General features: G+C 30.4%; 1 protein-coding gene across 1 annotated transcript; it reads left to right on the forward strand.

The window, feature by feature from the left end:
* Positions 1-7089: 7089 nt before the first annotated feature.
* On the forward strand, positions 7090-8866 carry LOC143919688 (venom allergen 5-like). Its single transcript, XM_077442135.1, has 6 exons — positions 7090-7169; positions 7240-7349; positions 7426-7507; positions 7604-7764; positions 8123-8220; positions 8596-8866. The coding sequence occupies exons 1-6, from the start codon at positions 7163-7165 to the stop codon at positions 8630-8632; spliced, it is 495 nt and encodes a 164-aa protein (XP_077298261.1). The 5' UTR covers positions 7090-7162; the 3' UTR covers positions 8633-8866.
* Positions 8867-13180: the final 4314 nt, after the last annotated feature.

Below are 13180 nucleotides of genomic sequence, written 5' to 3' on the forward strand. Positions count from 1 at the left end.
CCTGCATACCAGGACTCCAAACGTAAATCGCACTTGCGTAGAAAACCTCGTGACTACAATCCATCTACCTACAGATGCTACCTATCCTCGAATACTATACATGTATAATACTTCAATTGATATATTTAATTATTGAATTTAAATTAAACAATTATTTATTTTTTTATAATTTTGGATACAGTTCATCCTTATAGGAATGGAATCAAAAAAATGATAATGAAATTTCGAACTTACATACGTTATTCATGGAATCAATGCTTCTTGTCGAGTGACTTTGTAACGTGTGGGAGTACGCTCCAAAATGAGATTTTTTGCGCCGAAAACGCAAAAAACCCTCGAAAATTTCCACCCCATGAACGAGGGGTGGTTTTTGGACATTCAGAATTATGTATTCAAGGCGCGAAATCACTTTTGAAACGAGGGTATTCTGCCAGGTAAGTGAAGTGTCTCTTACACCGCCGGCTTATTCGTAATGTGTAACTTTATGGGCAAATAATCGAATTTTTTATTACGTTATCCTTCGTCGTAAAGACGGCGTCATAAAATCGTGTAAGAATTTATTATCAAAATAAAATGACAACAATTAATGCACAAAACCATGCGAAAATTACGATTATAATAAGGTAGCTGACTAATTGACCACCCTTCAGCAGATGACCATCAGCGTATAGATCTTTAAATATATATGTTAAAGAACATAACTTATTATGTTCAAGCCCAATTTATCAATTTTTATATAAAAATTATAATAAATAGATTCACATATAAAATTTTTAGGAAAAAAAAACATTATAAAATAATTTAACAATTTTTGCAAAATGTTCATTCGTTGGTGCACAACTTTTTTATTTAAAATGCACGGTGATTGTAGATACGTAAATGTTTTTTCTAGATATAACGAAGGTAAGTCATACATAAATAAAAAGCTTTTCGTTTTATAGACTCATCGAAACCCTTTAGAAAGATTTTTCTAAGAAGCTTAAGAAAAGCGTCGTAATTCAAACGTTATTTTTCTTTCATAACTCGGAATAAAAAAAGTTATACGTACTTAATAAAAAAAAGAGAAAAGAAACATCTTCGTTTGGTGATTTATCGTTCAAATTTTCAGAGCCTTGCTTTTTAAAGTTATTGTTTCGTTTCGAAGGTTAACAACTCGTAAATTTCGCTAAAAGATAATTAGACCGATCGTTTTAACAACGCCGCTTTCTCTTCCTTTGTTATTACTTATTACAATAGTCTTTACATTTTCAATCAAAATGATTAAAAATTAAAACTTGAATATTAAAAAATGAAAACAAGTCGTCGTATGTATGTATGTATGTATATGTACATGAGTAAAGTTCCGAACAATATTTTATTGCATCGCTCCGCGCGAATCCATTTGCGCGTCTATCCCAGCCGGCTTGGAATGACACAAATGGACCAAGTTTTTCATACTTCGATTTTTTATCGAAGGGTAAAAGAACGAAAGTGAGACGGAAGAGGGGGTGGAAAAAGTCAACTTGCTTAATATATTTTGAGTGCTCAGAAAAGTGCCGAAAGAAAATGCGACGGTGGATGACGGGTAGTTTTGGGCGAAGAGGACGAAAGCTGTCGTAAAATGCAGAAGTGAACCGCTCCCGCACAGGCTTTATTAACCAAATGCAAAGAAGATCATCTACTATATTCAACGGAAAATATGCGTCGGATAAGTGCGATACTTGGCGGTTAAACTCAACAGTGAACCAACGCCCAAAACTGAGGAAATTGTACGACACTTTACTGCACGCGTAGCTACCCTATTTTTCCTTTGCTCTATATACCTATATACATATGTACATACATACGTACGTATGTACATACATTCATCATACATATAGCACCATTCGACGTTTCTAAGGTGAGGAAAAGTTGAAAAAAAAAGAAAAATATGGTTTCTTTTCAGAAAATTTTGTATATGGATCCAAGCTAGAACACCGTGAAAAGGTATATATGTACCTAATTTTGTATTCCGATAATGACAAAACAATACTTTGACAAACTTATCAAGAAAATCAATTTTCTTCGTTTTTTAATTATAAACTAGTGGCTTGTGTGCACATACTTGTGCATTCCATTTGATCGGTAGACATTAACAAAATAATAAATTATAAATACAATTATTTTTTTACAAATTAATTAAATTTTAAATATTATTATTAAATGCCGCGTCTCTTTCAACGGCTCCAAGGAAAGAAAGAGAGACGGAGCATTTTGAGTGAGTACATAACATCGCATCGCGCATGCGCAGAGCCCACACTATGCCGCGTCTCTTTGCACGATATATGATTCCAAGGGGAGAAAGAAAGACGGGGGGGCGTGTTAACGAACATTCACATGCATTTAACACGCACGCGGGCACGCATATACAATTATTATAAACGATATAAAACCAATAAATATAATATTTTACGCTCTTTTATTTGAATAATCAAGAAAATCTCAACATAACCAACGCATATTTTTTGTTTCTCGAAGTATCTGGTATGTACATACGAATGTATCTTGTTATGAGCGTTATGCCTTTCTAACCATAAATTAATTGAATACTTAATTTCAAATTTAATTAGGGACTGTTTTATAAATTTTCCAGGGTGAGAATTATTAATGCAGCATAACAAAATTTGGCGTCTAAATCGAAGAAGAAGCAAAGATTTTCAGCCCGATTTCAAATTAAGATTTTTCCACGCGGCGCGCGCAAAAACAAAGTAAACCGACGAAAGGCCGAATTTTCCCCAGTTTTTCCTACTTATTAAATTATGAAAAAAAGGAGGAAAAAGTAAGAGAGCAGCTATGTGTGAACGCCGATGGAGAACGCGCCTTTTCCCCGCTTTCCTTCGGGGGTGAAGCCATGGAAAATCTTTAAGCGTAAAAACCCCACTCATCCCTTTATTGAATGGGCCCGCCGACGCGATATTCTTATTTAGTGAACGCCGAGAATTAGAATTGTTAATCCCAAAGAAAAATACCCGCGCCGGAGGAATTAAGTCGAAATTATTCGCAATAAATTGCGAGACGCACATTCGAAGAGGTTTATTTTAATTTTTTCGGCGCGAATGCTTTACGCGAAAAAATGTATCCGTATTTCGTATATAAGCTCAAATGGTCTAAGGATAGGAAATTAAAATGTGCGAATTTCAAAATGTGCGAATTTCAAAACATGCGAAAAAGAAAAAGAAAACTGCGATTCATGGTGGATCAGAAAACAGACGTGAAAAATTTATAATCATGCAGTCCAATCTTATTTTTTGAATTTCTTTATAAAAAAATTATATAATTAATTATTTAATACAATAATATATATATATATATATATATATATATATATATATATATATATATATATATATTTGATTAAGAAACTGCGTTATCTGAGTGCCGAATCGTTGATTACGAGGGTTGCTTTTTAAAGGCAGTTAAGAATCCGTTTACTCTGCCGGGACATTAGCGCTTTCAAACAACCCTCACAGTGTTTTACATCCTTTGAAAGTTGCCCTTTTTAACTGGGACGGACATACCCTTTATCCTAAACGGCGAACGTTTCAGTTGAATCTTTTTACGGAGTTGTCGTTAGTGTAGTATGGGCATGTACTATACATATATGTACATATGTATATTATAATATGTAGTAACCATTTTATCACCAATAGAACGGTTTATATTCGAACGTAGGCTAAATAAGTATATGTATATAAAATTGTATAGATTCAGATCATTTATGTACTTGTTTCATATTATACATACATACATATACATATATGTAATACAAAGGAATTATGACAATTGACACTGTATACATGCATACTATGAATAATTAAATTGATATGCATACGCTTGTTGGCAATTTTAATAAAATTTAATATGTTTCTGTACAAACAATATTTTCAACTTGGCTAAGAAAATGTGCGCACATATTACATATGTATACGTACATACATATGTACATAAAAGGCATATATATTAATAATAAAAAAAGAGAGGGGCAAATCTCTTCAAGAGAATGCATGAGTAATGGAAAGGTAAAACGAATAAGGCGCTTTGGAAGATCCTGGAAAGTTATGACGATTTATTCAAGCCTTCCTAAAGAGGCCTTTTCCATACGGAAACTTTGATTTACACCCAGGATTACCCTTTAAAATTTCTTCCTTTCACTAACACACGATATGTATGTACATAAACATATATATATATATATATATATATATATATATATATATATATATATATATATATATATATATATATATATATATATATATATATATATATATATATATGCGTATATTTACTTATTTTGCAGACTTTCAGACTGTAGACATCGAACAGTGTCTTACCAAATTAAATTATTAATCCTATTTCTCTTCTTCGACACGTTCTTATAAAATTAAAGACTACGTAAACAAAATTTTAAAAATATCACCGAGCCAAATATTACCTATGAATTTTGCCCACCATTCTACACACATTAAAATCATATTTTATTTATTTAAAAAGAACTATAATAAAAATACTGTGAATGTTAAGTCTATGTACTACGAGTATTGAAATTGTTTTTAAATGAGAAGAATTTTCCTCATTCGAATAGAATTCTTCACTCAAAGCACACGGGATTTTCTTATCGGTTTTTAGAGGATTTCTATGCTATTTCCGAAGCAACAGGACCTTTAGAAAGTTCACGCACACACACCCACACACAAACATATACATACGTATTCAAGTCAATGTATGCATATACATATGTATGTGTGTACATTCTGGATACGCCTATGTAAATACGCTAGATACAAAAAAGGTATTCACGTAGCAGGATTCGCGAATAAACCCAAGGATATACCAATTGAACTCGAAAAACAACTCGGAATAAAAAACCCTTTTTTAGACGTTTCACACAGTAGATAAAAATGCATATAGGTAACTATTATGTACGCATGCTTGCATTAAACTACTATTTAAATATATGTATGTAATATAAATTCATTCGATTAAGAACAGAAAGAAAAACAACCAGTCACAGTAGCAACCATTAATATCGTATATAATAATTGTCGTGCGTGCGTGTCGAGTGCGTGTGAATGTTGGTTAACACGCTCCGTCTCTCTTTCTCCCCTTGGAATCGTATATCGTAGAAAGAGACGCGGCATATCAATTCGTTCACACGATCGGCGGATTTTTACAAAATAATTTTTTTTTCAAAAAAGTTAATTAAATTTTAAATTTATAATTCCGTTGATCCAAATTGCGATATTTTACCGAGTGCCCAATTATATGCACACAAGCTACTAGTATTATATATGTAAGTATAGCTACATATTTCGAAACAAAACACAAGTCGCTCGCTCACGCAAGCTTACAATGAACATCCAATCAAATTCCAAAAAGATATCTAGCAATTGTGAAATGGCCATTACGGGGAAAATGATTGCAAAATAATAATAATAAAAACCTAGCATTTAGCAATCGTTTATAAACTGACAATCTCCCCTATAGAAAACATATGTAGTCTTTAAATGTATAGGTACATACATACATATGTACATACATACGGATATAGCACATTCACTCATTTTCGTTTACTCAACTTGGCAACGAGAACATAAATTCTCGCCACGAAAATCCGCAAAGGCATTATTTACCCTCATATAATGTACACACAAAAAGTTACCTGCGATAATTCAATTACGACTTGTATGTATGTACATATGTACTATATGTATGTAGTAAGGGGCGAAAGGAAGTATTCCAGACGCTTTTCCTATTTTTTCGGACGATTGTATTCGTATTACGATTATACACGTTAGGAAAAGTAAGAAAATTGCACAATTAAAATACTTAATGCAATTAAATAAATAAAGTAATCCTAATATAAAATCGAGCCAAAAACTATCAACATATTATTTCTTTATCTGTGATTGATTAAAATGAGATAAAAATTCGTATCGTGTACTTGTATATATGTATATATGCACAAAAACACAGGTGGTTTATAATTAAGAATGATAAACATACATTTGTATGTATTTACATACATATGTATATGTGTATGTACGTGATTTGATTTTGATTTGATTTTTAAATGCTTTTTATTATTACTAAATTATGTTCACAATACATCTATTTTAATAGCTACTGATCTACTAATCATTTTCTATGCTATAATTTAAAATTAATTTTGTTAGTAATCATAGTATTATATTATTATAATGTTAATATCTACAGCGTAATAGGAAAAAGAGCTCAAAAACCTATTTACAATTCTTATAAATGCTCATAATACATCTAATATATAATATTAATTAAAGACTCTCTAAAGCAGATTGTGTTTAGGTAATCTGTGTTTATACCTGAAGGGTATAGACATTTTGTTGTTATCACCGAGAAGTGTGTTAGTATGGTTATTAGTGATTCTGTCATAGAATCTACTGGCTAGTTTGTTATAAAACAAAATATTATATATGGCATACAGTTTTTTCAAGTTAGTATATATGGGTGTATTATAAATTATTTTTAGGGATTTATTTTGTATTACTTGGAGCTTGGAAAGGTTAGTATTCGAGGCGTTATTCCATACAGGTGAAGCATAGCTAGTACGTGAGGTGATACAGAGATGTTCGAGTACGGGGAAGAATAGAAGACGCAAAATGGTTATGGAAGTGGAAGGTAAGCGGACTTTGCAAAAATAAACATATTTTCGACTGATGAAACTTCTCAAGACGAATACGCATGATAATATGTAGATCATAATTTTGAATAGAATAAAATTCTAACGCATTTACCTTCGTATCTAACCATTTATCAATAAAATTTTCGTTTTTTTGAATGGTCATAGAATAATAGAGGTTTTTAAATTAGTTCGTTTACTTTGATCGAAGGTATCATAGTTTTCGTCAAACTCAATGTTTTGTTTAAATTCTGTGTAATTAATATTGACTATAATACGTAAGCAACGACACCATATGATTCATATTTTTTTTTCATACATTTTACCATTCAAATGTTCCAAAAAATAAATATTCCATAGTTTACAAGTTGCCAGATAACAATTTCTTATCATAAAGATTAAAAATATTTGATAGGTTTCAAATAAAAAGGCATCATTATATGCCGATAGCTGTTTGCAATCACAGTTCGTGAAAAATAAGCAAAAATGTCTGGTAAGTTTTATTTGAATTATATTCGAAATTCTAAAAATTCGAAAAAATTATAAAAAATAAATATTTTCAGTATCGTCTAATGAACAGAAAACCATTGTCAATGTGCACAATGAATTAAGGAAAAAAGTAGCCGATGGACAAGTTCCGAATCAACCGAAAGCCATCAATATGACTTATTTGGTAAGTGAATAACATTATATTGAAACTTAACGATGCAACGAAAATATAAATTATTACATATTTGTATTTCAAACAGGAATGGGATAGCGAATTAGCTCAAGGGGCTCAAGCATGGGCAAATAAGAAAATTTTTGCTCACAATTCATCCAAAAAACATTGTAATTATATAAAAATTACATATTTTGTATGCATGCTAATTAAATATATTAATTATGATATTGAAGTATTATTTTCTTATATATAAATATAATCAGCCAAATTTACGGTTGGGGAAAACCTCTACATGTCGTTCACGTCGAATCACAGTGACACACAACCGTACTGGGAAAATGCTGTAAATTCTTGGTTCAATGAATACAAGGATTATAAGTATCGACCTCTGGTATCGGATCCGAAGACCGGGCACTATACTCAGGTTATATAATTTGTAATATTAAACAATGTATTCATATATGTATATATATATATATATATATATATATATATATAGATAGATTTATATGTGTATATATATATATATATATATATATATATATATATATATATATATATATATATATATATATATTCGCGTATTATTGGTGTTTATCTATTTAATCTAGATAACGCAGTTTCTTAATCAAATATATATATATATATATATATATATATATATATATATATATATATATATATATATTCGCGTATTATTGGTGTTTATCTATTTTTTTTATTTTAAATTACATACAATTAAAATTAAATACAATCAATGACGATTGATTTTATTTCATTAGGTAATCTGGGCCGATACAAAATACGTTGGTTGCGGAATGAGCACGTACATGAGTCAAGGAATGCTATCTAAGTTGTATGTTTGCAATTATGGACCAGCGTAAGTAATACAACTATTAATTTACATATATTTTTACATATATTTTTCCTTTGCATTTCACATGGCTTTCGTGTTAGTGGTCATTTTTAATATTCCTTAACACAAAAAAATGTTGATGAACAATTTTGAAATTCCCCACTTTTTGCCGTCTAATAAAGAAAATATAATTTTTTTCCGTACTAAGTTGATAAAGTTAAGAAACTAACGCGATTTATGTTTGCTAAAATTTGTGGTAAATTGCACCCCTACGAAATTTCAAAACGGAAAAATCAATATTTATTAAAAAAAAGTATTTTTTTTACCTTTTTACATTTTTTACCATTTCATTTCAACAACTTAATTTTTAACAATTAATTGTTTTCGTGAATTTTTCAGAGGCAACTTTATAAATCAATATCCTTACAAGGTATAAATATACAATCGATGCCTGTATCTTACAAGTTTACAATTAATAACATAATAAATATTTCCATGAAAAAATTAGCATTTGTTAGTTCCATAGAACAAATATTATATAATAATGTAGTCTAAAGATTGATTCCATAGAAAAAAAAAATTTTTAAAAGAAAATGTACGTAAATTCAATTTAAATCGTAATATTAACAAATTTAATGTGACATCATAAATAAATAGTTCTAAAATATTATTTGAGTTTCTTTGAAGTGATTACATATGTACGTATACTGATCTATCTAAACCGCAAAATTTCTGAGAAAAAAAATAACTATTTTATTAGGTTGTTATTTATCTGTAGATTACTGTATATATGTATGTATATACATACATATATACAGTAATCCACAGTTAGATAAATTTTGCGATATAATCAAATATGTACATATGTGATTATAGCGCCATTTTCAGTAATAAAACTAAATGCTGAACTATCCTTCAAAAATCAATTAAAGTATTTTTACGACAATATCTTATCGCAATCGAATAACGTGTGTGTATTTTATATTTAAAGATAACTGAAATTTTTGATTAGTTGTTTAAATATTTTAAATTCGGTATAATACTTTTTAAAAAATGAAAAGAAATAATTATTAAAAAAGAAAATTAAATTAAATCACTCACATATCACATATTGTTTTCATTGTCACCAAGCTTATCTGGATGCTGAAAATATAAATATAATTTAATAGTGTTTTTACCCGACTTCCAGTGGCGTAGCTACCATTGCGCAAAGTGATGCAAATCATCACGGCCCATGCTCGACAAGGGGCCCAAATTTTAAAACACTCAATATGAAAAAGATATTATTATCCAATGTGGAAAAAAATTGACAATTGATTGTAAAAATGAAGAACAAATACGATATGAAGCTTCGTTTTGGAAAATGGTTTTGGAGCGACTGTTTCGCATAACATTAATGTTAGCCAAAAATTCATTGGGATTTCGAGGTCGCACAGAAAAACTTTTGGATGATTACAATGGAAAATTTTAATCCCAAGTTCAATTGATTATGAATCTTGATTATGTTATGTAGCAAGTAATGGATATGCCATCCGAATCAGTAAATTATCTAAGTCCAAAAATACAATAATGTATTGATAGAATTGTTAGGAAATAAGTTAATATTAATATTAATATGAATTCATCGCATTTTTGTGCCATGTTGGATAATATAATTGGCCAAGATATATATTATTGGCAAGGTAACCGTTCAACTTAAAAGTTGCTCTCAATTAATGCAAGAGTGAAAAACTATTTCATTTTTCTTGAACCTCGCAATATTATGAATTCATCACAAAAAAATATTTTAGAAAATTGTTTAAAATTAAGGAAAAAAATATCCAGAAGTTTTCTCAGATCAATTTGATGAACAGTTCATTTAAGTGATTTCATTATTCATTATAATTTTCATAATTACTTATCAGAAAATACAGTTGAATTTTCGGAAGTTTATGTCGTGTTTATTGTTATGTTATTTTTTACTTTATCAATAACAGTGGTGAGTGTTGAAAGATCTAACAATAAATTAAAAATGATTAAAAACCACAAAAGAAACTCTATCGGAAATTCAAGGCTAAATAATCTTGCATTGTTGGCCATTGAATATAAACAAGAGGCAAAAATTAGAAGTTCAAAATTTAATTTTAGTGATTTCGCTAATATGAAAGCAAGAAAGAAAAAAATTTAAATTGGTGAGCTTATTTCTGAATTATTTTCTCTATTATATGAATATTTATTTGGTTTGATGCAAACGATCGAAAAGTGCCAGACAAATTGATTAAACCACAGATTAACTGGATGGCTGCTTTAAACGCAATTCTCGACTTCACGAATGAACAATTGCACATCAGATGACGAGTAACCTTTCAATGTGCACAGATGCAATTGTTAAAATTGAATTGGATCTTTCTGGCGAGTTTTTAATAATTTAATAAGGAAAAATTCGGAACTTAAGTATCAGAAGCGCAGAACGTATACAGGGTAGGTATGTCGGGACTTCGGGTAGATTTCGCTTAGTGTAAGTGCGAGCAGTGCGCACGCATAAGGTACACGTGTCGTTAATCTGTGGTTCAGTCTGTCTGGCGCTTTTCGATCGTTTGCACCGCATCGATATTTATTATGTCAAATATGTACAGAAACTTATTTCATTTCGTATTTAAAAAAAATATCAAGGGGCCCTTGCGTAATTTTTGCATCAGGGCACAAAATTTCTAGCTACGCCACTGCCGGCTTCGCTCGGTATTTGTAATATAAACCGCTTAAACATGGCCAATCTAATAGTAAACATTTTATAAAATTTATTTAAATAGTTTCATTTTATTTATGATGTTCGATGACGACACGGATTTACAAATCAACAATAGTTACACACAAAGTCTCTTTCGAAATTATATATTAGATTTATTAATATATCTATCAACTTCTAAAATTTACTCTTATATTAAAAATTCGTGATATTATTACTTTTAAGTATAATTCCCCCTGTAGCCCCCCCCCGTCCTAAATTAGAGAAAATATTAATGTATGTATGTATAAGCCAGCAGCATAGGTCGGTCGTTAAGCTTCTGCTTAGCGTCGAGAAGGCGCCGGGTTCGATCCCAGGGCCGGGCCTCGAATGAAAATGAATTTTTCAGAGTATGGTGTTGGTTAGACCTGAATTTGTGATTTCAGGTTGATCGTTTCCTATCAGGGTTTGCCAATTTTCTCTGATTTCATTGTTGAAATGGTTCCCGGAAAAAATTGGCTAAAATCCCTCCTATACGATATGTCACCTATAATTTGTTATTAATTAATGTGTAATAAATAAGTTTGTGTACAAATTGATAGATGTCTCATTAATTTGCGAGTTTTTCAGTGTCTCGTAATTCAGTGATTTATATAAAAATGCTGCATTGTAATTGTAATTTGTAATTGGCCAGGAAGGCGCATTGGGGTTTACCTGTAAGGCCTTCCTGGTATATATGTAAAAAAATAAATAAAATAAATAAAAATAAAATAAAATAAAATTTGTAAGGTAATTTATAAATTCGAAATTTTTGAAAATTCTGATTATTTTTTAAATAGGGTGTGCAAACTACCCAAACTACAAAACTATTCAAATAATACTCACAAACCACACGATGTCTCCATTTCCAATGGTTGCTATTGCGACATTTTCGTCTGTTAAATTTTACGCCGTATTCAAACGAATTTCACTTACGCAAAAAACTACCACTCCAATGATTTTAAATTTAAATTTAGTCGAAAAGCGCAAATTAAATGGGATTATTAATTCAAGACTCTAATACTAAACATAATGAGATGCCATTATTAAAAACCAAAAAAACAAATGAACAGAATGTACTTCAATGAACAAATGAACTTCAATATTCGCTTGCTACTAGCGATTAATACAAATATTCAAATAATGAAAATAAAATAAAATACTCACCACTGGATCCCTGTCAACCCACCGAATACTCAATTACGAAAATTTCAATCGAGTATTCGGTGAAAGGGGAGGGCATAGTTTGAAACTATCCACCTCGAACTTTTTTCCTCCTCGTGCCTCGAGAAAATTTTCGTAAAACATATGTTTTGTAACAATCTAACAAATATACATAGATGGGGAAAATATTGCAATTTGTAAAAATATCGATTTTCTACTTATTTTAAACATACGTTTTGGAGTTTTGGTCTGCTTTGTAAATTTTTCAATACTTGGGTATTTCATGACATTTATTTAAACACCGTTGAGAATTAAAAAAGAAATACAATTCTTATCGTCATAAATAACTTAAAATAAGTCAGAAAAATACTAAAATCGTTGGCCAGTAGCCACCAACATTTTAAAGTTAAAAAGATAAGAGCCCTGTGATACTGTGATACTAATTTAAGTTTTATTTTATATTTTATAGATAAATAAAATAATATATTGCATCACTTAGGGCCGGGCCGCACCGTGCGACTTGCGAGTGACTTGGTTGAGGGCGACCAGACCAATGCATGCAGGTAGATGAGACATACTACACCCGTCAACTTGTTTGTCGCACACATTTCCATACATTTTTTCGTGTCGCGCAACTAGTCGGCCGACAAAGTTGCACGGTGCGGCCCGGCCCTTAGGTAGTAGTGAAAAGAATCACCACCGAGAACCCAACAAATAACACTGAGCAACAAAAAATCACGTTTTTGAATTACCAGAGCGGAGACTAACCAATCTTTACTAACTTTGACCCATTGAATTCGAATATGATAATGATTTTTGTAGGTTGGTGATCGTTTACGAGATATGAGCGTTTAAAAAAATGCGCGATTTTTACAGTTTTTTGGCTTTTGCGGTCTTTAACTCAAAATCTAGTAATGCTGTGCTCAAAGTGGGTATTGGAATCAATAGTCAGATGTTTTTCCTATTGATTGTGATATTTTATTGCTTTAAAATACTTATAATTAATTGTTTAGCGAATTTTAAAAGTCAAAAATATATTTTTTTTACGGATTTTTTTTCCGTGATATTTTTCATTTA

This window comes from Arctopsyche grandis, chromosome 12 (assembly GCF_051622035.1).
Source record: "Arctopsyche grandis isolate Sample6627 chromosome 12, ASM5162203v2, whole genome shotgun sequence".
Taxonomy (NCBI): Eukaryota; Metazoa; Arthropoda; class Insecta; order Trichoptera; family Hydropsychidae; genus Arctopsyche; species Arctopsyche grandis.